This window comes from Giraffa tippelskirchi, chromosome 5 (genome assembly GCF_054371585.1).
Source record: "Giraffa tippelskirchi isolate mGirTip1 chromosome 5, T2T-mGirTip1v1.2.pri, whole genome shotgun sequence".
Classification (NCBI taxonomy): domain Eukaryota; kingdom Metazoa; phylum Chordata; class Mammalia; order Artiodactyla; family Giraffidae; genus Giraffa; species Giraffa tippelskirchi.
In genome coordinates, this window is record NC_137279.1 from 98,394,881 (window position 1) to 98,422,391 (window position 27,511).

General features: G+C 37.3%; 1 protein-coding gene, 1 long non-coding RNA gene and 1 other non-coding gene across 6 annotated transcripts in view; all 3 read left to right on the top strand.

Annotated features, from left to right (window-relative positions):
* Nucleotides 1–682: 682 nt before the first annotated feature.
* GOLPH3L (golgi phosphoprotein 3 like) overlaps nt 683–27,511 on the top strand; it is a 49,840-nt gene continuing 23,011 nt past the window's right edge. For 2 of the 4 annotated variants that reach the window (XM_081487760.1, XM_081487763.1), the window contains exons 1-3: nt 683–883; nt 1,212–1,246; nt 2,961–3,155. In XM_081487760.1, the coding sequence (XP_081343886.1) occupies nt 2,973–3,155 (183 nt within the window). In that variant the 5' untranslated portion in view covers nt 683–883; nt 1,212–1,246; nt 2,961–2,972. The remainder of the gene's footprint in view (nt 884–1,211; nt 1,247–2,960; nt 3,156–27,511) is intronic. The other 2 variants (XM_081487759.1, XM_081487761.1) reach the window with 1 other exon arrangement.
* LOC145505493 (uncharacterized) lies at nt 24,059–27,244 on the top strand. Its single transcript, XR_014053072.1, has 2 exons — nt 24,059–26,691; nt 26,752–27,244. It is a non-coding gene; the product is annotated as an uncharacterized LOC145505493 (long non-coding RNA).
* TRNAV-UAC (transfer RNA valine (anticodon UAC)) lies at nt 24,067–24,139 on the top strand. Its single transcript has one exon. It is a non-coding gene; the product is annotated as a tRNA-Val (tRNA).

Consider the following 27,511-nt stretch of genomic DNA (forward strand, 5'->3'; position numbering starts at 1 on the left):
CCTCAGTGAGAAACCTGGGACCTGGTTCTAGACTTGACTATTTCCTGTGCTCTAGAAAAGGAAGGCTTAAAACTTAAGTCTGTTTGCCTCCTGCATTTTCAGCAGCCATATTCTAAAAAATATACATTATCCACGAACTTGCCAGTAAGAAACAGTAATGGAAAATGTTAGTATGAATGCTGTGGTGGAAATGTGCCTATCCTGTTTAATGTAACTAAATAAACGTGCACAAACTGACCCAGATCAAGTTTTTCTGAAACAGGAAAGTTAGGGATAAGCTAATTGTCGAAAACAACCAATTTTTAAATGTTTATGTATTCTTAGCTTCATTGGATCCCAACTCATCTCACCTAATTGTCTCAGTATACACTGCTACAGATAACACCTGCTACACTGAGATTGCCCAACAAAAACCTTTGTAGATCGCCAGCTGGTGATAGCTCACTAAACGCTTTGATTGGCCGGTTTAATAGGGGTGGGATCGCAGCCCTCTTTCCTCTCTCTACCGAGGTTCTTTCATTGGATTGACCAGCTGTCAGGTTAAACCCAAACCTGCCTCCTTTTCGTGGTGTTTGTCTGGAGCGCAACACAATAGCTGGGGGGAGAGCCTCCCTCGTAAGCTCTAATTGGCTGAACTCAACCTTGGAGGTTTCTGATTGGTCCAATGAAGAAACACCAAGGTAGGTTGCCTAGTGATCCTGAGGAAGCTGATGTGTTATTCTTTCTCTGCATCGAAGGATCAGGAAGTTTGTTCTCTCTGCGTGGCTGAGAAGTTTTCCACCTAGCAGGACGGGGGTAGGGGGTGGGGGTGGGGACAAATGTCCCCATAAAATAGAGCGCAAGCTGCAACCTGCGTTTGGCTGTAACCTAGGAGTAACGTCAGGTAAGCAACGGGGGAAATACATCTAACGTCCAAAAAAATCCCTCCAAATATTTTACTTCATGAAGAGAAGGAGGTTTATATTTAATTTTGGGGCCATCGGTTTTTTTGTTTGTTTTTTAATAGGATTTTTAACTAGTAAATGTCCAGGGATGATTAATTCTTCGAAGAAAATCCCCACTCTTTTTTTTTTTTTTGCCCTGGAAATACTAAATTTCTTGGATTGGATTAGAAAATAAGCCCTACACAGTGCCAGATAGGGTTAGTGCCCATAAGCATTTATTTCATGGTTCTCTTCTTTTTTCACTCTTAACTCCTGCCTCCCATCAAGGATTATTTGAAATACAGCCTTGAACAGAGTCTTTTGTAAGTTACTTTATTTATATTTATGTTTTAAATGTTCTATGCATTTCTGAATATTCATTTTAATCAGTGTATATTTGTCGAGCAGTTATAACGTTAAAGACATTTGTGCTAGTTGCTATGGAGAATATAAAAACCCAAGAAGACAATATCCCTGCCCTCAAGAAGTTTACAGTTGAGAGACAGCCATACCAAAAGAAAGACTATAATAAATACTTCAAAGGAAGTAAGTATAAATAAAGTTGTTTGAAAGTACAGCTGAGGGAGAGACCTAGCCATGGGACGCGAGGTAATGGAAAAGCAGATTCCCTGAAGGCTTTACAGTGGGTCCTCAGTAAGACTCAAAGAATGAGTAGAATTTAGAGAGGAAGGGAAAGGGGAGAGAACTCCATCCAGTGCAAAGGAGGACATGACATGTTCGTGAAATGGCTTAACAGTACATAATTTGGAGTAATGGGAAATATTGTTAGAAGATAGAATGAAATCCAATCACAGAGGCTCTTGAATGTGCTCTTTTGACCTTGAAAAAGCTATTATTTTCAATAATTGCTGATTTAAAATACTTATTGTACTTCATTTTAAGAACTGGCATTTAGGTTTATGTAAAGTATGCTAATTTTAAACTTTATCACACATGATAGTGCAATTTTTCTTGACTGTTGATTTTTAAAACAGCTGTTGTTCAGTTGCTCAGTCGTGTCCAGCTCTTTGCGATCCCATGAACTGCACCACACCACACTTCCCTGCCCTTCACCATCTCCCGGAGTTTGCTCAAACTCATGTCTGTTGAGTCAGTGATGCCATCCAACCATCTCATCCTCTGTCGCCCCTTCTCTTGCCCTTAATCTTTCCCACCATCAGGGTCTTTTCCAGTGAGTCAGCTCTTTGCATCAGGTGGTCAAATGAACTCCATGAACAGTACGAAAAGGCAAAAAAAAAACCCAAAACTTGTAGTGCATGATATAAAAAGCCTGATTTTTTTTGTAATTGAGAAAGAATTTGCTAATCTTTTAACATTCTCTTGCCAGTATTTTTTGTTGTCACCTGTTTATGTATTTGCAAGATGATTAGCCTAGGAATAGAGATGAAAGTTTTCAGCTATATGAAAATGCTATACATGATATTCTGAGTGTTATTCTCTAGACTGATGATCTCCAAAGTGGTTGCATGAAATGAGTCATTTGGGTTTGGGAAGGAAGTAGTAGAACATGTATCTATTTAGTTTTTCTTAAATTTTTTTTTTTTTTTTTTTTACTAATTTTTGTGTTTTATAATGCATCATTGAATATTTTTAGAAATTATATATAAATTAGGGTATGCTCTTTGGAGCTGGATGCTCACATTTTTTTTTGCTGTTCCATATTATTTAACTTGTGGAGAATCCATTTTGTGAAAGGAATCACAAAGATGGACATTCCCTCCTAGGTTATAGGTTATGCACGAGAAATCAGCAGGCTTAAAAAACAATATCATTTCTCCTGGTCTTTAGAATTACTGATTTGATTTCTTGTCAGTGCCTCCAGTGCAGTTCAACTTGTTATACTTTGGAAAAGATACTGTGTTATCTACCTAATTTTTTCTGGTCGTTACTCCTTCCTTTCTCATTTAAGTTTGTGAATATTTCTTATCTGTATACATTTTTAGTATGCATGTGTTAATATCTAGATGTTTATTTACATAAGCATACATATAGATATTTTTTCATCACCCTCTCCAGAAACAGGTGAGAATGACCACCTTAACTCACCGGGCCCGTCGTACTGAAGTAGGGAAGAATTCTGAAAAGAAGGTAGAAAGTGAGGAAGACATGAGTCAAGACCGAAATCAAGACAATGAGGACACTGGAGACTCTAAGGATATCCGCCTCACCCTTATGGAAGAAGTATTGCTCCTGGGACTAAAAGATAAAGAGGTAATGCAGTTTGGTTTGCTTGGCTGTCTCAAAGACTTAAATATTGGAATGTTTTTAAGAAGTATCTGGTAAATATTTTCATTAATGCTAAACTGGCCTTAGAATTGTGCTTCAGCCATCTGGGCATGGGGAAGTCTGGGAGGATGGCTGATACTTGGAGGGTAAAATCCAGAAGTATAATCACTTGAAGTGTAATTACAGAATTACTCCAAAATTTTAGAAGATACAACACAGTGTAAAGTGTTTGTAGTTTCCCAAATGAGATTGATGGTGAAATGACCTCTTACTAAACTAAGAAAGAGGACCTACACACATTGAAGTCTTCTTGAGTTTTAGGGAGAAAAGTCTTTTAAATGAAAAGACAAGGAACATGTGTGGTTAGCTGCTTACAAAAATAAATAGTGGGTAGGTTTCTTATAGACAATGGCAACCCATTCCAATACTCTTGCCTGGAAAATCCCATGGACAGAGGAGCCTGGTAGGCTGCAGTCCATGGGGTCGCTAAGAGTCGGACACGACTGAGTGACTTCACTTTCACTTTTCACTTTCAAGCATTGGAGAAGGAAATGGCAACCCACTCTGGTGTTCTTGCCTGGAGAATCCCAGGGACGGCGGAGCCTGGTGGGCTGCCGTCTATGGGGTCGCACAGAGTCGGACACGACTGAAGCGACTTAGCAGCAGCAGCAGCAGCAGGTTTCTTATAATACAGTAAAAATAACTTCTATTCTGTGGATCTTTAGAAGTTAAAGATCAACAATTGATGAGGATTATTTTAGAAAATATTTTAAAATTAATTGCAGCTTTCTCTTTTTTCTAATTTTTCCCTTATTAATAGAATATTTATTTTATAATGAGATTAGTTTTGAAATAGCAAGTTTTGTGATATAATCAGATATTTTTTTGGCTTTTCTATTAGTAGTATACATTATCCTTTATTTGTAATTTAACTATTTATTGTGTTTTCCCTTCACTTTCTTCCCTTATGAAGTGGTTATAAAGATACGTAAGTAATATTTTAAACAATCTACTTCCTTTTTAAGAAGGCTTTGGTAAATACAAAAAAAGGCATATTTATTATTGCCCTCAGTTTTGAAAACATCAAATTTAAATGTTACTTTATATTAAAAAAATACTAAGTGTGGCTTTGATAATTGTCCTTAGATAGAAGTGAATTGGCTACATACATCTAGTAATATCTCTTCTTTACTACACTGACTCCTCAACTTGAGAATACCCTTGTTTTACTTTGTATTATGCTATTTTTTTTTTCTCTATCACTTTTCCCTCTTCTGTTTTTTATCATGTCAAATTACCAACTTGAACAAGATTATAAGACATTATAGACAATATAGCCTGTGTATTGTTAAAACTAATACTAGAGACATGCCTACGTGTACTTGGCCAAGACACAAATATACCAGAAAATCTTGCCTGGAAGTACAGTTTCCTGTTTGCTGAGAAGGTTGGTGAGGCTCTAGTTTTATAAAAGTTTAATAAATGAAAAAGCAAAACTGACTGTCTTTAAGACAAAATCAGAGTAGGTCTGAAGATTAGGTGGTATAAAGATTTTGAGATGTTTACATAGTGCCTCAGAAACATTCACTGGCTATAAAAGAAGAACATATTAGATCTAAAAAGCTGTTTTGTTTGGTTTAGTTTTGAATAAGAATGATTAATTTCCTGCTGAACCTAGATACTAGAATTTTTGCTTCAGTTCTGTAGCAAAACTTACTTTGGACTTGTCTTTTGGACACAGAAACTTGTGTTTCTGAGTTTATAATAGTTAATATAAACTTAAGGAGATAGGATAAAAAAATGAAGCTTGTTTGAAGATATGATCATAGTAGGTGTTCGATATACTGGTAAAACACTGTACAAAGATGGGTAGATAATATCCACCTTTTGAATTGTTCTTATTTTATTTTGGGGATTAGTTGATAAGTTTTAGCTTTCTGTTGGCTCAGAAAGAATGAGAAATGATAAATCCTCAGGCATACAAAAATAGAAGTCAAACTTTCTGATTTATTAAAGTTGTAATAGTTGTTCCAAAATGCCAATCGCATAGCTCTAAGAATATTACATTGATTTCCAGCTCAACTTGTTTTCTTATCTCTCAAACCACTTGTTGATTTATTTAATCAACATTTAATGTGCTTAGCATTATACAGGGCTTCCCAGGTGGCGCTAGTGGTAAAGAATCTGCCTGCCAGTGCAGGAGACGCGGTTTGATCTCTGGGTTGGGAAGATCCTCTGGAGCTGGAAATGGCAACCCACTCTAGTATTTTTGTCTGGAAAATCCCATGGACAGAGGAACCTGGCAGGCTACAGTCCATGGGGTCGCAGAGAGTCAGACACAACTGAGCAATTAAGCATAGCATAGCATTATACAGGTAGCAAGATAAATATAAAATAGTATAATATATTGTCCCCGTCCTCAAGAAACTTGCATTCTAGCTGGGGAAACAAGATCTATATCTTTTTAAAAATTAAGTTGTCCAAAGCTCCAACAACAGCAGAATGGATAAAAATGAATCATTCATTTACTTAAATGAGTATAAATATATTTTATGTAAAGAATGAAAATGAACATTCTTATAAAACATATATGATTTTCATATAATGTTCAGTAAAGGAAGCCAGACACAAAAGAATACATATTGTATGATTATGTATATGTAAATTTCAAAAAACTAAGCTATGGTGCTTGGGGTTGCATATTTAGGTGGTAAAATTATACAGAAAAGCTATATAGAAAAGGGGATTACAATATTTGTTAGGGTAGTGGTTACCTTTTTGTGAGAAGTAGAGGAGGAGGGAGTGTTAGTGATTAGAAAAGAGCATGAAGGGGCTTTTCTAACAGTTTTCTGTTTCTCTACTTGTAGAAAATTTCATAGATATTCACCTAGGGATAAATCATTGAGCGTTTCACCTTTGTGTACTCTGTTCTGTGTGCGTTATATTTCACAATTCAAAAGATTTTTAAAGTAAATAACAATTTAAAAACACCAAGTTTTTCCATGTTAGAACAGTAAGTGCAGAGGAAGTTGGAGGGAGGAAGGATCATCATAGGTTGGAATAATTTGGGGAAGAACAAAAGGCAGTGAAACTAGCTGGACCTTTAAGAATGGGTGTTATGCTTGTACGCTTAGTTGTCTGACCCTTTGAGACCCATTGGACTGTAACCTGCCAGGTTCCTCTGTCCTTGGGATTTTTTAGGCAAGAATAGTGCCATTTCCTTCTCTAGGGGATCTTCCCAGCCCAGGGATCAAACCCAGACTCCTGTGTATCCTGCATTGCAGGCAGATTCTTTACTGAGCTATCAGGGAAGCCCATAGATTTACATAAATGCAGAGAACGGAACTCATCAACTTCTGGATGAGTTAGCAATGGTATCTTGAGCTTGATGAATTTGGGAGATAATTGAGTACCAGTATGACTAAAATATGGACTTCCCTGGTGACTCAGTGGTAAAGAATCTGCCTACAATGCAGGAGACACGGATTCAATCCCTGGGTCAGGAAGATCCCCTGGAGAAGGAAATGGCAACCCACTCCAGTATTCTTGCCCGGAAAGTTCTATAGACAGAGGAGCCTGGTGGGCTACAGTACATGGAGTCGCAAAAGAGTCAGACACAACTTAGCTGCTAGAACAACAACCCAAAACAGCATGACTGAAGTAGGTGGTATTCTTAGAAAATAATGATCTCATTGTTTTCTCAAAATTGACAAGTTAGACTCAGATCAGAGTAGAAATTTTGAGTGCCAGGCAAGACTTGTAGACTCCTTCCTTTAAGTAAAAGGGAATCAGCCTAATGAAAACAGCAACATCCATTTCATTTTTGTGTCTAGTTGGAGAATATTTTTGCTCTATTTTCTTTGGTATATGTTTTGGTATATGTGTAACTTCATGTTTTTACATCATTTGTTTGTGACATGTCAAAAAAAAAATTCTTAAATGTTAACCTTTGCATCCCAAAGTTAACTTTTGCTGAAGATTCCCATTAAATTTTCTATGTAGAACCTAATGCTATAATTTTTTTTAATTATATTTTAAAAAGCTGTAAGAAAATAACATAATGAGACTAATATTTCAAGAACTGTAGGCCTAGAAAGAAATTATAGTAGGTCTTAGAGTCAAATTGCTTGTGAAATATTACTGTCATACTTTTTCAAGATTCTTCAGAGGAGTAGCTGCCATAGACTGGTTTAAAATATTAAGCTTCATTGTCTTGTGAAATAATCAGGAAATTTAAATATGTGTTGAAGAGTCTAACCTTTCAAATACATTTAACATTAGATATTTCCTTGGTTCAATAACACTAAGTTTAACTGAGAAAATTAAACTTGAGTACCAGCATGACCACAATAAAATAGGTTTATTTCCTGTTGAAATCAAGATCCTGTTTGTCATTATCGCCTTTCTTAAAAGTTTTTTTATAGATACTAATATTGACTCCTGGACAGCTAATGCTTTAATTATAATATATTTAAAATTTCTCCTTTATGAAACTCTTTATAACTAAGTCACCTATAAGAAGCATGAACCTACTAATGCTTTTGACTTTTGGTCATAATCTTCTAAATTTGGATAGTGTTTTTTAACCCTTTCCCTTCTTTGCAAAACTCTATCTTAATAATGCCATTTATTGAGTACTTCTATGCACTCTAAAATCAACTGCGATGGTGATAGCAGCCATGAAATTAGAAGACAATTTCTTCTTGGAAGGAAAGCTATGACAAATCTAGACAGTGTATTAAGAAGCAAAGACATCACCTTGCCAACAAAGATCCATATAGTCAAGGCTATATGGTCTTTCCAGTCGTCATGTATAGATGTGAGAGTTGAACCATAAAGAAGGCAGAGCACCGAAGAATTGATGTTTTCAAACTGTGGTGCTGGAGAAGACTCTTGAGAGTCCCTTGGACTGCAAGATCAAACCAGTCGGTCCTAAAGGAAATCAACCCTGAATACTCACTGGAAGAACTGATGCTGAAGCTCCAATAATTTGGCCACCTGATGCGAAGAATGGACTCATTGGAAAAGATCCTGATGCTGGGAAGTACTGAAGGCAGAGGGAGAAGAGCGCAACAGAGGATGAGATGCTTGGATGGCGTCACTGATTCAGTGGAGATGAACTTGGGCAAACTCTGGGAAATGATGAGGGACAGGGAGACCTGGCGTGCTGCAGCCCATGGTGTCGCAAAGTCAGACGTGACTCAGTGACTGAACAACGACAACTATGCAATGTGACATAAAAGCTTTTCACCATATTTCACATGTCACTGGAGTAAAAATTGACAAGAAGTGTTCACTGGTATGAAAATGTGTTTTCTTTTTTATTTTTAATTTTTTTTTGTTTTCTTTTTTAAATTTTTATTTATTTCTTTTTGGTTGTGCTGTGTCTGTTGCTGCACGTGGGCTTTCTCTGGTTACAGAGAGCTGAAGGTGGGAGAAAAGGGTTACTGTCTAGTTGCAGTGTGCAGTCTTGTGGTGGCTTCTCTTCTTGCTGAACAAGACCTCTAGGCATGCAGGCTTCAGTAGTTGTGATGCACAGGCTTAGTTGCCCTGGGGCATGTGGAATCTTCCTGGCCAGGGATCAAACTGGTATCCCTTCCCTTGCACTGAACCACTGAGCCACCAAGGAAGTCCCCTGGAAATATATTTTCATTCATTCGTTTAGTCACCAAAAATCTATTGAATATCTCGTATATGCAAAGTGCTGAATAGTAGAAGAGAACAAAAACAATAGTCCCAACTTTTGAGATTATTTATAGTCTATGACCTGAGAATGGCTGGAGAAGTTAGGAGAGGGATCAGAAAAGTCAGTAGACTGTTGCAGTACAGTAAGATATATGCATACTATGTTCTGAGCACTGAGGGAACAGAGAAGAAAGACACCTGACTTGGATGGGTGTGGAAAATAATAGGTGGGAGAGGGAAAGAGAAAAGATACTGGGGAAGACTTCTGGGAGTTGATAAGTCTTAATTTGAATTCTGAAGATGAGCAAGAGTTAGTCAGTGAAGAGTGTTTCTAGGAAAAAAGAACATCAGTTGAATGTTTGTAATAATTTCAGTGATCCATAACTGGAATAACCACAGATATTTAAATGAATCCCATTTCCTTTAAATGAACTCAGATGTTTTAAAGAAGTACCAGAGCTGGACATCCAGTTATGTGTTTTATTGTTTAACTTTTCAAAAATTATAAAATATAACATATCCAAAAAGTATTTAAAACACATATGTAAAATATAACAAGTAGTTTTAAACATTTATGTGGCTGTCTTAATTGCAACATGTGGAGGCTTTAGTTGAGGCATGTGAACTCTTGGTTGAGACATGGGATCTAGTTTCCTGACCGGGGATTGAACCTGCATTCCCTGTCTCGGGAGCATGGTGTCTTAGCCACTGAACCACCAGGGAAGTCCCCAAAAGCAAACACTCATGTAACCACCAGCAATAGAACATTGTCAGCATCCTAGAAGCATCATCTTATGCCCTTCCCTAATCACATGCTGCCCTACCTCCCTATAGTTTTAACGTGTATAAATCCCTAAACAATATATTTCACTCTTGCTTGTTTTTTAAACTTTATGTTTTTGGGTTAATACTACCGTGTATTCTTTTGTTCAGTATGTTTGAAATCCATCCATATTGTTGAATATAATTAATTCAGTTCATTACAGTGTAGTATTTCATTATATGAATATATGGCCATTCTACTAGTAAATGGACACTCAGGAGTCCATTATGAATAGTGCTGCTAACAATATTCTTGTACTTTTACCAGTTATGTTCTTTCAAACAATGCCACCATTCATACCTATAGAAACTGAATAAAACTTTCATTTTAAATTATAAATCTAAAATATGTTAATGCTTATCTTTTCAAACTTAACAATGATCCTTAATCAATTGTCATTTACTCATTATAATTTATTAGCAATGGGAGATTGGAAGTGCAAATTTTTTTAAAGCTGGTTAAGAGATACCCCACGTCCAAGGTAAGAGAAACCCAAGTAAGATGGTAGGTGTTGCGAGAGGGCATCAAGAGGGCAGACACACTGAAACTATAATCACAGAAAACTAGCTAATCTGATCACATGGACCACAGCCTTGTCTATCTCAATAAAACTAAGCCGGGCCGTGTGGGGCCACCCAGGACGGATGAGTCGTGGTGGAGAGGTCTGACAGAATGTGGTCCACTGGAGAAGGGCATGGCAAACCACTTCAGTATTCTTGCCTTGAGAACCCCATGAACAGCATGGAAAGGTAAAAAGATAGGACACTGAAAGATTAACTCCCCAGGTTGGTAGGTGCCCAATATGCTACTGGAGATCAGTGGAGAAATAACTCCAGAAAGAATGATGGGATGGAGCCAAAGCAAAAACAATACCCAGCTGTGGATGTGACTGGTGATAGAAGCAAAGTCCGATGCTGTAAAGAGCAATATTGCATAGGAAGCTGGAATGTTAGGTCCACGAATCAAGGCAAATTGGAAGTGGTCAAACAGGAGATGGCCACAGTGAACGTCAGCATTCTAGGAATCAGCGAACTAAGATGGACTGGAATGGGTGAATTTAACTCAGATGACCATTATATCTACTACTGTGGGCAGGAATCCCTTAGAAGAAATGGAGTAGCCATCATGGTCAACAAAAGAGTCTGAAATGCAGTACTTGGATGCAATCTCAAAAACAACAGAATGATCTCTGTTCGTTTCCAAGGCAAACCATTCAATATCACAGTAATCCAAGTCTATGCCCTGACCAGTGACGCTGAAGAAGCAGAACTTGAACAGTTCTATGAAGACCTACAAGACCTTTTAGAACTAACACCCAAAAAAGATGTCCTTTTCATTATAGGGGACTGGAATGCAAAAGTAGGAAGTCAGGAAATACCTGGTGTAACAGGCAAATTTGGCCTTGGAGTACAGAATGAAGCAGGGCAAAGGCTAATAGAGTTTTCCCAAGAGAATGCACTGGTTATAGCAAACACCCTCTTCCAACAACACAAGAGAAGACTCTACACATGGACATCACCAGATGGTTAATACCGAAATCAGATTGATTATATTCTTTGCAGCCAAAGATGGAGAAACTCTATACAGTCGGCAAAAATAAGACTGGGAGCTGACTGTGGCTCAGGTCATGAACTCCTTATTGCCAAATTCAGACTTAAGTTGAAGAAAGTAGGGAAAACCACTAGACCATTCAGGTATGACCTAAATCAAATCTGTTACAATTATACAGTGGAAGTGACAAATAGATTCAAGGGATTAGATCTGATAGAGTGCCTGAAGAACTATGGACGGTTTGTGACATTGTATAGGAGGCAGGGATCAAGACCATCCCCATGGAAAAGAAATGCAAAAAAGCAAAATGGCTGTCTCAGGAGGCCCTACAAATAGCTGGGAAAAGAAGAGAAGCAAAAAGCAAAGGAGAAAAGGAAAGGTATTCCCATCTGGATGCAGAGTTCCAAAGAATAGCAAGGAGAGATAAGAAAGCCTTCCTCAGTGATCAATGCAAAGAAATAGAGGAAAACAACAGATTGGGAAAGACTAGAGATCTCTTCAAGAAAATTAGAGATACCAAGGGAACATTTCATGCAAAGATGGGCTCAATAAAGGACAGAAATGGTATGGACCTAACAGAAGCAGAAGATATTAAGAAGAGGTGGCAAGAATACACAGAAGAACTGTACTGAAAAGATATTCATGACCCAGATAATCGTGATGGTGTGATCACTCACCTAGAGCCAGACATCCTGGAATGTGAAGTCAAGTGGGCCTTAGAAAGCATCACTACGAACAAACCTAGTGGAGGTGATGGAATTCTAGTTGAGCTATTTCAAATCCTCAAAGATGATGCTGTGAAAGTGCTGCACTCGATATGCCAGCAAATCTGGAAAACTCAGCAGTGGCCACAGGACTGGAAAAGGTCAGTTTTCATTCCAATCCCAAAGAAAGGCAATGCCAAAGAATGCTCAAACTACCACACAATTGCACTCATCTCACATGCTAGTAAAGTAATGCTCAAAATTCTCCAAGCCAGGCTTCAACAGTACATGAACCGTGAACTTCCAGATGTTCAAGCTGGTTTTGGAAAAGGCAGAGGAACCAGAGATCAAATTGCCAACATCCGCTGGATCATCGAAAAAGCAAGAGAGTTCCAGAAAAACATCTATTTCTGCTTTATTGACTATGCCGAAGCCTTTGACTGTGTGGATCACAAGAAACTGTGGAAAATTCTGAAAGAGATGGGAATACCAGACCATCTGACCTGTCTCTTAAGAAACCTGTATTCAGGTCAGGAAGCAACAGTTAGAACTGGACATGGAACAACAGACTGGTTCCAAATAGGAAAAGGAGTCCGTCAAGGCTGTATATTGTCACCCTGCTTATTTAACTTATATGCAGAGTACATCATGAGAAACGCTGGGCTGGAAGAAACACAAGCTGGAATCAAGATTGCCGGGAGAAATATCAATAACCTCAGATATGCGGATGACACCATGCTTATGGCAGAAAGGGAAGAAGAACTAAAGAGCCTCTTGATGAAAGTGAAAGAGGAGAGTGAAAAAGTTGGCTTAAAGCTCAACATTCAGAAAACTAAGATCATGGCATCTGGTCCCATCACTTCATGGGAAATAGATGGGGAAACAGTGGAAACAGTGTCAAGACTTTATTTTTGGGGGCTCCAAAATCACTGCTGATGGTGATTGCAGCCATGAAATTAAAAGACGCTTACTCCTTGGAAGGAAGGTTATGACCAACCTAGATAGCATATTTAAAAGCAGAGACATTACTTTGCCAACAAAGGTCCGTCTAGTCAAGGCTATGGTTTTTCCAGTGGTCATGTATGGATGTGAGAGTTGGACGGTGAAGAAAGCTGAGCGCCGAAGAATTGATGCTTTTGAGCTGTGGTGTTGGAGAAGACTCTTGAGAGTCCCTTGGACTGCAAGGAGATCCAACCAGTCCATCCTAAAGGAGATCAGTCCTGGGTGTTCATTGGAAGGACTGATGTTGAAGCTGAAACTCCAGTACTTTGGCCACCTCATGCGAAGAGTTGACTCATTGGAAAAGACCCTAATGCTGGGAAGGATTGGGGGCAGGAGGAGAAGTGGATGACAGAGGATGAGATGGTTGGATGGCATCACCGACTCGATGGACATGGGTTTGGGTAAACTCTGGGAGTTGGTGATGGACAGGGAGGCCTGGCGTGCTGCGATTCATGGGGTCGCAAAGAGTCAGACACGACTGAGCGACTGAACTGAACTGAAAAAAAAAAATCTCCGTGAACAATCTGTAAGGTAAAATCAAAATCAGTTGCAATAAGTTAGTACACAACTTGTAGATAAATGGCTATAGGTGGAGAAAATTGCTCCTCTTTGAAAGCTGCTCAGTCCAAAAACATTTTATTACAATCAAAAGATTAAAAGTGTAATTTATAATTTAGGTCACAGCCTGTTCTTTTAGTTTCCTGATTGTACAAAATGAACAATAAATCTCTTGTCACTAGTATTGCCATTGTGAATAGGGCAAGTGTATCAGAAAGACTCGTTTGTCAGCTTTTATGGTTTTAACATGGGCTGTTACCCAAAAAAAAGAACTTTTGTCTTGCTCTTTTTTTAAAAAAAAAAAAATTTATCTAGTCAAGTGATCCCAAAGAATTATTTACTATTGGTTCAAAAGGTAATAAACTGGGAGACTGAAGTCCTATTTTAACAGTAGGAAAATATAATTTAAGCTGTTTCATTGAGAGCCTGCCTCTGTATATGCTCCTCAATACCCAAATGCATGCTGTTTTACCATTTCTGGTATTGATGTTAAGACAAAAACCATGCACTTAAATTTGGACTTTTGGCTCTGACCACTGCTTCTATAAACTTGATGTGAGCCATTTCATCTCTTTTGCCTCCCTCTTCATATTTTATTAGTATAGCAATAGAGTTTTCAAAACACTTTGCACTTTCTCTTCCTTGATCCTGCACAGCAAATATTATCCTCTCTTTATGGGAGTCAAAGTTAAACTGTAACAATAAATTGTGAAATTTATGTTCAAACTGAGCATATATATACTGACATGTTTCAATTCTCATTTCCTTTTCTGTATGTTCTGTAACTGTTTTCTTTGTTGTTACCATGGGGATTACATTTAACATCCTAATGTTATAACATTTTAAGTTGAACTGTGGTGTTGGAGAAGACTCTTGAGAGTCCCTTAGACTGCAAGGAGATCCAACCAGTCCATCCTAAAGGAAATCAGTCCAACTTAAATAACACACAAAAACTGCTTCTGTACAGCTCCACCCCACCCCTTTTAGTTATTGATGTTACAAAATTACATCTTTATATATTTTATGCCCTCAAACTTAAACTAATTACACTGCATTAGTCTCTTAAATTATGTACAAAACAGAATACAGAATAACAAACCAAAGTTACACCAATACTCTCTTTTAGACTAATGTTTTAAAGTGTATTAGGAGAAGGCAGTGGCAACCCACTCCAGTACTCTTGCCTGGAAAATCCCATGGACAGAGGAGCCTGGTAGGCTGCAGTCCATGGGGTCGCGAAGAGTCGGACCTGACTGAGCGGCTTCACTTTTACTTTTCACTTTCATGCATTGGAGAAGGAAATGGCAACCCACTCCAGTGTTCTTGCTTGGAGAATCCCAGGGACTGCGGAGCCTGGTGGGCTGCCGTCTATGGGGTCACACGGAGTCAGACACGACTGAAGCGACTTAGCAGCAGTCTCTTAAATCATGTAGAAAACAAAAAGTGGAATTGCAGATCATTTTTACTATAATACTAGCTTTTGTAATTGTCCCTGTGTTTACTTTACTGACTTCTTTCTTCATACTGCTTTGAGTTACTGTCCAGTGTCCTTTCGTTCCTACCTGTAGGGTACCCTTTAGTATTTCTTGCAGGGCAGACCTAGTGGTAAGGGACTCCCTGAGCTTTTGTTTGTCTGGAAGTTTCTCAATTTCTCCTTCATTTTTGAAAGATAATTTTGCTGGATAGAGAATTCTTTGTTGACAGGTGTTTTTTTTTTTTTTCCTTTTAGAATTTTGAATATATTAGCCCATTGCCTTCTGGTCTGTGAAGTTTCTGATGAGAAATCTGTTAATAATTTTATTGAGGCTCTCTTGTATGGAACAAGTGGCTTCTTTTCTGTTGCTTTCAATATGATCTCTTTGTCTTTGACTTTCAACCATTTGATTTTAATGTACCTCGGTGTGCATATGTTTGAGTTCATTCTATTTGGAGTTCATTGAGCTTCTGGATGTTTACATGCATACCTTTTTATCAAACTTGGGAAGTTTTAGACCATTATTTCTTCAAATAATCTCTCTGCCCCTTTTGCTCTCTCTTCTTCTCATATACCCAGAGTGTGTATGTTGGTTCACTTTTGTTAATATCCCACAGTTCCCTGGGATATGTTCATTATTCTTCAGTCTATTTTCTTTCTGTTCCTCAGACTCAGTAATTTCAGTTTGTCCTATCTCCAGGTTTGTTAATTCTTCTGCCTGCTCAAATCTTCCTTTGAATCCCTCTAGTATATTTTTGTTTCAGTTATTATACTTTTAGCTCTAGAATTCCTTTTTGATTTATTTTTAGGTTTTCCTGTCTCTTTACTGATATTTCCATTTTCTTCATACATTATTTTCCTGACTTTCTACACATCTTCCTTTAGTTATTTGAGAATCTTTCGTTTTAAAGTATTGTGTACAAGGTCTGTCATCTGGTCTTTCTGGAACAGTTTCTATTGGTTTATTTTGTTTCCTTTGAGCGATACTGAACTGTTATTTTGTATGTCTTATGATTTTTTGACTGAAAATTGGACATTTGAGTGTAATGATAGGTAACTCTGGAAATCAGATTATGTCCCTTCCCCAGAGTTTGCTAGGTTTTTTTTTTTTCAGATTTATTTAGGTATAACTGAAAAAATTGTGAAATTAAGTATACAACATGATGATTTTGTATATGTATACATTGCAATAAGATTACCCCATCACATTAATTAACACACCCATCACCTGATGTATATTTACCTTTGTGTGTATGTATGAGAGAACATTTATTCTCTTAGCAAATTTTGGTTATACAGTGCAGTGACATCAGATACACATCACCATATATAAAATAAACAAAGATTTACTGTATAGCACAGGGAACTATGTTCAGTATCTTGTAATAACCTATAATGGTAAAGAATCAGAAAAAAGGAAATATCTATATCTATCTAACCAAATCACTTTGTTATATATGTGAAACTAACACAAAATTGTAAATCAAGTGTACTTTAAGAAAAAGTAGGTAGCAATATAGTGTTGTCAATATAGTCACCACGGTATACATCAGAACCTTACTCATTATGTAACTGAAAGTTTGCACCCTTTTCCTAACCTCTCCCTGTTTTCCCCTACTTCCCAATCCCTGGCAACCACTTTTCTATTCTCTGTTTTTAGGAGCTCAGTTTGTTTGTTTGTTTGTTTTTAATTTTACATGTCAGTGATACCATGCAGTGAGTGTTTGTCTTTCTTTCTGGCTTATTTCACCTCCAGGTGAAATATCTCTGGGGCCATAATGCCCTCCAGATTCATTCATGTTGTCACAAGTGACTGGATTTCTGTCTTTTTTAAGACTGAGTAATATTTTTTTCCTTGATCCATTTACTCACTGATGGTCACTTATATTGTTTCCATACTGTGGCTATTGTGAAAAATGCTGTGGTTTAATACAGATATCTTTTTGCAATAGTGGTTTTGTTTACTTTGTATATATACCCAGAGGTGGAATTGCTGGATCATATGGTAATCCTGTTTCTAATTTCTTGAGAAACCTGCATACTGTTTTCCATAGTTGCTCTACCAGTTTACATTTCCACCAACAGTATACAGAAATTCCCTTTTCCCCACATTCTTGCTAGCATTTGTTATCTCTTGTCTTTTTAACAGTAGCCATTCTAACAGGTATGAGTTGTTATCTCATTGTGGTTTTTTAAAATTAACTTGTTTATTTATCTGCATCAGGTCTTAGTTGCAGCACATGTGATCCTCAGTTTCTGTATGCCAACTGTTAGTTGTGGCATGTGGGATCTAGCTCCTTGACCAGGGATCGAACTCTGATCCCCTGCATTTGGAGTGTGGCATCCCAGCCACTGAACCAACCAGGAAGGTCCCTCATTGTGGTTTTGATTTGCATTTCCCTTATGATTAGAGATGTTGAGCACCTTCTCATGTGCCTGTGAGCCACTTGTGTATTTTCTTTGGAAAATGTATGTTCAGGTTCTTTGCCCATTTTTAAATTGCACAATATGGTTTTTTGCTATTGAGTTATATGAGTTCCTTGTATGCTGTGGATGTTAATCACTTATTGGATATGTGGTTTGTAAATATTTTCTCCCATTCCATATGTTGCTTTTTCATTTTATTGATGGTTTCCTTTGCTGTGCAGAAGCTTTTTAATTTGATGTAGTCCCCTTTTTTATTTTTTTTGCTTTTGTTGCTTGTACTTTTGGCGTCAAGTCCAAAAAAACTGGAGAGAGCTTATCCTCTGTGTTTTCTTCTTGTAGTTTTACTGTTTTTCAGATGTTATGCGTAAGTCTTTAATTCATGTTCAGTTGATTTTTGTGTATGGTGTAATGCTTTTTTTTTAAATTATTGTGGTCTATCTCTGTGCTGAGAATTAGCCTAAGGTGTAGAATTAAGGTCTTTTCAAGTCTTTTCCGAGCCTGTGCCTTTCCTTGGTCGTTTACAATAATCTTCTAATTTCCCCTATGTATGTACTTGCTTTTGAATGTCCTAGTCTTTGGTATCTGACTCCAAAAAGGAGAGAAGAGAAAATGAAGAGGAAGAAAAAGGCATCAACCCTTTAAATCACCTGGCAGTCACTTCAGCCAGAAGGTGAAGGGCTTGCAGCAAATGAGGGAGGTTACAACAATGGTCTCTGTGTCTGCACTTCCATGATTAGAATGCAGATCCCTGTTATTTGGAGGGCAGAGTCCATATTGCCTACCCTAGCTCCTAGTAAGAGCATATAAGCTGCATATAAGCCACATGCATGGCTGCCTGCCATGGAGTTAGGGGATGGGAGATGGGTAGCCTGTGCTAAACTAAAATTTGAAATTGACTAGAATTAACTGTAATTAGTGATCCATGGCTTCCCCTGGAAGTTGGAAACCTTCAATAGCCTCCCAAGTTCCAAAATACTTATATCAGACAGATTGTACTGATAAAATTGTTGTCTAGGTAGGAAAACAGATTTCTGGTACTTCCTACAAGGCAGCTTTCCAGAATCCCCACATTTCTTTTTTATATATTCTGGCCATGTTACTGTCCCCATAACTTGTTTTAAATTCTACATTTCCTTTCAAAGCCCATTACAAATCAAAAAGTGACCTTGCGATTCTCTTAATTCCCTTGCATTTATCATACCTCTCAGTGTCTTTAGTTACTTCATTTTCTAGTTGTCTTATGGGCAATCAAAAAGGTACAAAATTCCAGTTAAAGTCCAGGAGATATAATCTTCAGCATGATAACTATAGTTAATAATATTGTATATATTAAAGTTGCTGAGAGAGTAGATCTTAAAAGTTCTCATCACAAGAAAAAAATTGTAATTAACTATGATGTTAAGATTTATTGCCAGGATCCTTTCACAATGTGTGTGTGTGTGTGTGTGTGTGTATATATATATATATATATATATAGCATCATTATGTCATATACCTGAAACTAATGTAAAGTTATATATCAATAAAAGAATAGTATCCATATAAATTTATAATTTAAAAATTGGGAAGTAAAGGAATAAAGATGGGAGAAAGTGTAGGATGGTATTAACTTTATCTTTTATAGTAAGTCAATTAGATGTTGTCTAAAATTGAAACATTTGAACAACAAAACTCAACTTCTTAATAATCTGTTTTCTTAACCATAGAAATAAGTATGTTAGGAAAATCTGTTGTAATAAGAAAATGATTGAAGTTCAGTAATTCCTTCAGGTTCACTTTATTTTCTCTTTGTGTTAAATTTCAGTAAAATTATGTTTATTACACTTTACTTTAAAAATAGCACATGTAGTATGATTTACTCCATTTTTAAAAAATGTGATGTCATGTTACTTGAAATTGACATAAAGAGGAAATTGAGGTTAACCTGAACATTGCTTTTCCTCGTCACTTACTTTTCATAAATATCATTTACTAAAAGACCCAAATAAGGTTAAAAAGAGCTTGTGAAAAACGTAAGACTATGTGTAGACTTTGTTTGGCTCCTAATTCAAACAAACCAATTATCCTAAAAACTGTGTTAAACAATTAATGAAATTTGGAGGCTTACAGAATATTTGATAGTATTAAGGAATTGTTAATTTTTTAGGTGTGATAGTATTGCAGTTTTTTGTTTGTTTTTGGCCACACAGCTTGTGGGATCTTAAAGGTTCCCCAACCAGGGATCAAATCCAGGCCCTTGGCAGTGAATGCCAAGTCCTAACCACTGGACCAACAGGGAATTTCCCAAAAATGTTTTTGAAAAAGGGTATTGGGATCATGTTTTCTTAAATCATGGTTCCATTTTAGGCTATATTCTATTGATCCTTGTTATGAAAAGTTATGAAATTCTCTCACAGTTTCTTCTACCTCTGTGCCTCAGTATTTTATGAAAATTTATAGTGTGTAATTCTTGCCTGGAGAATCCCCATGGACAGAGGAACCTGGCGGGCAACAGTCCATAGGGTCACAAAGAGTTGGACACGACTGAGCGACTTCACTTTCTTTTCTATAGTGTGTACATTCTGTTCCATAATTTATACAAATGTTCTATGGAGGAAAGCTCCAAAACTGTGGTGAGAGAAGAAGCAGATGGGAAAATTGGTGGGTATTAGAAAAGATATGTGTAGTGTATATATAAAGAAAAATCTGGTTTTTTATATATATATGTGCAAATAATAGGATGATAGAATTTATGAGCAATTATTATTTTATATGATTCTTTTTTCTTTTTGTATTATCTAAAATATATGTATACTGCTCAGTAACAGATTGTGGGGAAAGAAAGGCTTATCAGTTACTTACTGTTGCTGGTGCTACAATCATTTTAAAATTGTTTAGAATAAAAATTAAGGACATTTTTACTGATCAGAATGAGGTGTAAAGCTAAGGTAGGAATATTCAAAGATAACCAGTTTTCTTTTATTTTGGATTTCTTTTTCACTGACAAGTCACTGTGCTTAGTCGCTCAGTTGTGTCTGACTCTTTGTGTCCCCATGGACTGAAGCCCACCAGGCTCCTCTGTTCATGGGATTTCCCAGGCAAGAATATTGAAGTGTGCTGCCTTTTCCTACTCCACGGAATCTTCCCAACCTAGGGATCAAACCCATGCCTCTTGCTTCTCCTGCATTGGCAGGTGGATTCTTTACCACTAGCGCAACCACTGTGTTATTTGTTTTTATTTTCTGAACTTTTGATAGTGGCTTTTATTTTTATTTTTTTAAAAAGGAGTTCCTTGGGTTGCCTCGTGGTTAGGATTCCTGGCTTTCACACACACACAAAAAAACCTCAATTGGCAGCCCTGAGAAAACTAATAAACATGAGCAGCTTTGCATCTCCTCACTCAATGTTCTGAATAATCCTAAAAGGATATAGTCTTCATGTAGTTTATTGAGAAATTATATCCATTTGTCATTCTTCCCAATCATGCTGAAATCATCTGTTAAAAAAATTAGAATAACATCCAGGTCACAGTTCCTTATTCCTCATTATGATTAAGCAGAGTGAGCTTTTAGTAATGCTTAATCTCTTTTCTAAAATGCCTCTTTTGGCTCTGTGGACACGGAATTATTAATTGGAATTAGAATGAATCACATTAATTTATAAAAGAGGAAAATAGATCAAATCTTGGAGCTATTCATTTAATAGAGTATTTTTTTTTTTTTTAAGTCTTTACTGAATTTGTTACAATATTGCTTCTACTTTCTGCTGTTGGATTTTGGCCATGAGGCATGTGGGATCTTAGCTCCCTGACTGGGGATTGGACCTGCACCCCCTGTGTTGGAAGGCAAAATCTTAACCATTGGACCACCAGGGAAGTCCCTAATAGAGTACTTTAAAGGAAAATAGTAGATTAACTCTTCTTAAAATAATTTTTAGAGGGAAAAAATGAAATAAAATTCATTTTGCTTATAAAACTTTTTTTCTTGTATAATTTTTGGCAATCCTAGAGATCATCTTGCAGACATTGGGCTTTGGAATTGGGCATATAGAAAAGGCTTCAGGAAGACACAGCAAAATTCCTTCTGTAACGGAAAGTGAAGCAATTTTGATGTTGAATCTTCAGATAAGGGGGGAGAGAAAGATTTTTTTCTGAGATTTTTTTTCCTAATAAAATATTTTTTTAATTTGGAAAAATTAGAAAACCACTTTTTAAAGTAGACGTTATTTTACATAACTGTAACAGTCTTGAATATGCAGTTATATATTTGCCTGGTTTTCATTCAACTTTAATGTAAGGATTTTCTAACATTTTTAAAAGCTCCTTTTAATGATGCTTTACGCTTCTTTGGTTTCTTTCCTCTTTTTACCCCAAGCAGGCAACTTTAAAATCTTTAACCTTCAGAGTTGTTTTAAGGTGTGTCTTTAAAGAGGTCTGAATAATGAACACTTGACTAAGTGGAAATTCAGTGCAAAGGTGTTGATTATCAGAATTTATTGAAATCTTATTGCCCAAACTTTTACAAGAATAAAATAGTGTTATCAAAAGTTTCAATATGTATAATCTTTGACTCAAAAATTTCTTCTAAGAATTTATTCAACAGAAATACACATACAAATAAGTATTTCTTTACAGCATTTTTTTATAATGGCAAAAAACTGTAAGCAACCCAAACATACATCAGTAAGGACTTGAATAGATAAACTATAGTGTATCTAAAATGCAGTACTATGCCCATAACAATAATTGAGGTAGCTGTGTGTTTAGTGATGATGTGGAAAGATATCCAAAATAATGCCTAAGTGGAAAGTTGCCACTCAGTATAATCTTATTTCTGTATGTAATATTAGCAAACATATGAAGTCTAGAAAATATCCACTAAACTATTACATGGAAGTGATAAGATTATGAGACTTCTACTTTCTAAATTATACATTTCTAAAATCTCTCTTCTTTTTTTGACAATTATATATTACATTTATAATCAAGACAAAGTCTACTATTCAAAGATCTCATTCTGCCAGTCCTCCAGTATTTTCTGTCGATCATGAAGCAGTGTGCAATTTTGGTTTCTCAGTAGATTCTAAAATTTTTCTCTTTCCCTTCACATACATAGCCTTTGGTAATTAAATGTAATGGTTGAATGGTGAACTTCAGTACGCACATTCTAGATCATCCTGCATACTACAGCACTGACCCTTTAACACAGAATCTTCATTATATATGGCTTGAGAATTTACCAAGACAGCTAGATAATTTAGAGGAAAATGGACTTCAGAGTTATAACTGTATTTAAAAGTCTTCATGTATATTCTTATACTTTTTAACTATTATGACATGATTCAATAAAAATAAAGTTTAAAAACTGATTTGAAGAGTTTTATATAGTGTGAGATACTATGCTGGGAAAGGGTAATATTGAAAAACTCAGTTTGTACATCCTGGCCATTGTTTCTTTATTTGCAGTACTTCTCATTCTGTTGACAATCTGACATCATTGTTACTGAAACAGAAGTTATATGGTCAGGTAGAAATGAAAAAACAAGGAAAACTTTCCTCTAATTGCTGTATTACTGGTTGAAATGTTTGTACACCTGTTGAGATTCATAGTCAACAGGATTAAAAGTTATACCTAAGTAAATTATATATTCTAAAGTAAACTTATAGTTTAACGTTAACTAGGCAGCTAACTTCTATAAAACCAAGTATTACTCAGGAGTGGGGGGTGGTGGGTAGGCTTACTCCCTCCTTAGAGAGGAGTTATAAGGATTACTCTTGAAGTAGCCATGAGGCAGGCATTGAAGAGAACTAATCCCACCTTTGAGTCTAAGATCAGACCCTCAGGAAATTTGGATAAATCTAGGAATGCTTATAGTTCAGGCTGAGCTTTTGCCAAGTTAACATATTTACTTTAAATCATAAATTTGTGCTTTCCAGAAACACTTATTAAGAAATACTGTCTATCAGTCATATATTCTTTCCTTATATAGAATATATAATAAATTTATATTCTACTGAGGACAAGCAGTTGATTGCAATATAAAATAATAAATGATAGGGGAGAAGTAGACCCACACACACACACCCAGGTGAGGAACCTAACCCAGAGGGTGGAGTGGAGGGAAAGATAATGTTAGAGAAGGTTATGTGGAAGATGTGACCCTTGTACTCAATCCTTAAGAACAAGGAAGAGCTGAGTAAAGAAGAGTTTTGTTTCTTCTAGACAGAACTGTGTGTGCAAAGGCCAGTAGGCAAAAAAGGTGCATTATGAGTACTTAAAATTGTTCCAGAAATCTGGAGAATAGTGTTCTAGGGAAAATAAGCCAGAGAGAAACAAGTAAGCAGCCTCCTGATTTAAGTGCAATAAGGGAGACCCAGGTTCAATCCCTGGGTAAGGAAGATTCCCTGGAGAAGGGAATGGCAACTCACTCCAGTATTCTTGCCTGGAGAATTTCATGAACAGAGGAGCTTGGTGGGCTACTGTCCATGGGTCAAAAAGAGTTGGACACAACTAAGTGACTAACACTTTCACTACTACTTTCACTAAGAAATTTGGATTTGACTGGGAGGAGCAGAGGGAAAGGCAGTTACATAATTTATTTGAGCTTGAAGGTTATGGGAAAAATGGAATTAGAAGACCTCTAGTTCTGTCATATAGTGGTAAGACTTAATTTTTAATGTATTGTTGGGGGAATTCCCTGGTAGTCCAGTGGTTAGGACTTAGTATTTACATTTCCAGGGACCCAGGTTTGATCCCTGGTCAGGGAACTAAGATCTCACAAGTCATATGGTGTGTTCCCCCCACCACCAAAAATGTATTCTTGGCAGTCTCCCAGACCCACCGTGCCTTACTCACAGCAGAAGCAAATGCAGATTTTCTCTAAAGGAAGACATCCTCAGGGACTTCCTTGGTGATCCAGTAGTTGAGACTCCAAGCTCCCAATGCTGGGGGCACAGGTCTTATCAGGGAAGATCCCATGTGCTACATGTTGTGGTCAAAAAAAAAAAGTAAAGGAATACACCCTCAGTTTAGGCCTCCAAAATCTCATAGATTTATGAAAAATTAAATATGGGCCTCTTAATCAAATGTCATCAAACATACAAAGAAAAATACACCCATGAGAAAGAACCAGCAGAAGTAACTGGTTCATTCAAGGACCTTAGATATTAAAATGATCAAACAATATGAAATGTCTATGATATTTTTAAAGAAATAAAAGAATCACAAAATGAACACAAAATGAATCACAAAAGAAGAAATGATCACAAACGACCAGGTAAATGTGATAAACAAATGAAACTTAAAGAGATGTAAAGCAGTGGCTCTGATGGTAAAGAATCTGCCTGCAGTGCAGCAGACCCAGGTTCGATCCCTGGGTCGGGAAGATCCCCTGGAGAAGGGACTAGCTACCCACTCCAATATTCTTGCCTGGAGAATTCCATGGACAGAGGAGCCTGGTGGGCTACAGTCCATGGGGTTGCAGAGTTGGACACAACTGAGTGACTAACACTTTCTCAGGGTTAAGTTTAACATTAAATATCCGCAGCCCGCCAGGCCTCCCTGTCCATCACCAATTCCCAGAGTCCACCCAGACCCATGTCCGTTGAGTCGGTGATGCCATCCAACCATCTCATCCTCTGTCATCCCCTTCTCCTGCCCTCAATCTTTCCCAGCATCAGGGTCTTTTCAAATGAGTCAGCTCTTTGCATCAGGTGGCCAAAGTATTGGAGTTTCAGCTTCAACATCAGTCCTACCAATGAACACCCAGGACTGATCTCCTTTAGGATGGACTGGTTGGATCTCCTCACAGTCCAAGGGACTCTCAAGAGTCTTCTCCAACACCACAGTTCAAAAGCATCAATTCTTCGGCGCTCAGCTTTCTTTATAGTCCAACTCTTTTTTTTTTTTTTAATTAGTTTATTTTCTATTTTTTTTACTTTACATTATTGTATTTGTTTTGCCATACATTGACATGAATCCACCATGGGTGTACATGTTTTACCCTTCCAGAACCCCCCTTCCACCACCCTCCCCATCCCATCCTTCTGGGTCATCCTGGTGCACCAGCCCCGAGCACCTTGTATCATGCATTGAACCTGGTCTGGCGATTCGTTTCACATATGATAATTTACATGCTTCCATGCCATTCTCCCATATCATCCCACCCTCGCCCTCTCCCATAGAGTCCATAATACTGTTCTATTGATCTGTGTCTCTTTTGATGTCTCGCATACAGGGTTATCTTTACCGATTGACTAAATACCATATGTATGTGTTAGTATACTGTATTGGTGGTTTTTTTTCTGGCTTACTTCACTCTGTATAATAAGCTCCAGTTTCATCCACCTCATTAGAACTGATTCAAATGTATTCTTTTTAATGGCTGAATAATACTCCATTGTGTATATGTACCACAGCTTCTTTATCCGTTCATCTGCTGATGGGCATCTAGGCTGCTTCCATGTCCTGGCTATTACAAACAGTGCTGCGATGAACATTGGGGTACATGTGTCTCTTTCAAATCTGGTTTCCTCAGTGTGTATGCCCAGCAGTGGGATTGCTGGGTCATATGGCAGTTGTATTTCCAGTTTTTTGAGGAATCTCCACACTGTTCTCCACAGTGGTTGTACTAGTTTGCATTCCCACCAACAGTGTAAGAGGGTTCCCTTTTCTCCACACCCTCTCCAGCATTTATTGCTTGTAGTCTTTGGATAGCAGCCATTCTGACGGGCATGAAATGGAACCTTACTGTGGTTTTGATTTGCATTTCTCTGATAACTCTCACATCCATACATGACTGCTGGGAAAACCATAGCCTTGACTAGACGGACCTTTGTTGACAAAGTAATGTCTCTGCTTTTTAATATGCTATCAAGGTTGGTCATAACTTTGGTTCCCAGGAGTAAGCGTCTTTTAATTTCATGGCTGCAATCACCATCTGCAGTGATTTTGGAACCCAGAAAAATAAAGTCAGCCACTGTTTCCACTGTTTCCCCATCTATTTGCCATGAAGTGATGGGACCGGATGCCATGATCTTAGTTTTCTGAATGTTGAGCTTTAAGCCAACTTTTTCACTCTCCTCTCACTTTCATCAAGAGGCTCTTTAGTTCTTCTTCACTTTCTGCCATAAGGGTGGTGTCATCTGCATATCTGAGGTTATTGATATTTCTCCCTGCAGTCTTGATTCCAGCTTGTGCTTTCTCCAACCCAGCGTTTCTCATGATGTACTCTGCATATAAGTTAAATAAGCAGGGTGACAATATACAGCCTTGATGTAGTCCTTTTCCTATTTGGAACCAGTCTGTTGTTCCATGTCCAGTTCTAACTGTTGCTTCCTGACCTGCCTCTTGAGAATCCTGTATGCAGGTCAAGAGGCAGGTCAGGTGGTCTGGTATTCCCATCTCTTTCAGAATTTTCCACAGTTTCTTGTGATCCACACAGTCAAAGGCTTTGGCATAGTCAATAAAGCAGAAATAGATGTTTTTCTAGAACTCTCTTGCTTTTTCGATAGGCCTGTCGTGCTGCCGTTCATGGGGTCACAGAGTCAGACACGACTGAGTGCCTGAACTAAAGTGAACTGATAGATGGAGAGTAAATTGGAAGTCAGATATGAACTAACTCTTGAAAAAGCAATATAGAGGCAATGGAAATGGAAAATATATAGGAGAGGTTAAAAGACATGGAGGTCAGAATAAGAAAAATTGAAAGAATTAAGGGAATAGAGGAAAGCCAAAATTCTTAGAAATAAGAATTGACAATTTTGAGAAGTAATACATGCGCCTACAGATACAGGACGTGTATACCAAACAGGATACATAAATTCACGCACAACTTATGTTGTAGTCAAATGGAAAAACACCAAAAGAGAAAATCTTAAAGGACCAAAGAAAAAAGACAAGCCACCTACCACAATCAATAAGAATGATAGATTTCTCACTGCCACAATGGAAGCTAGAAGAGGAGGGCATAATATCTTCAATATGATAAAGAGGAAACTATCAATCTAGAATTTTATGACCAGAAAAACAATGTTTTTAAAACAATAGTAAAATGAAGACATTTCAGATCAACAAAATAGAATTTGCCTTCAACAGACTTTTACTTAAGGAAATTCTACTTTAGGAAGAAGGAAAATGGT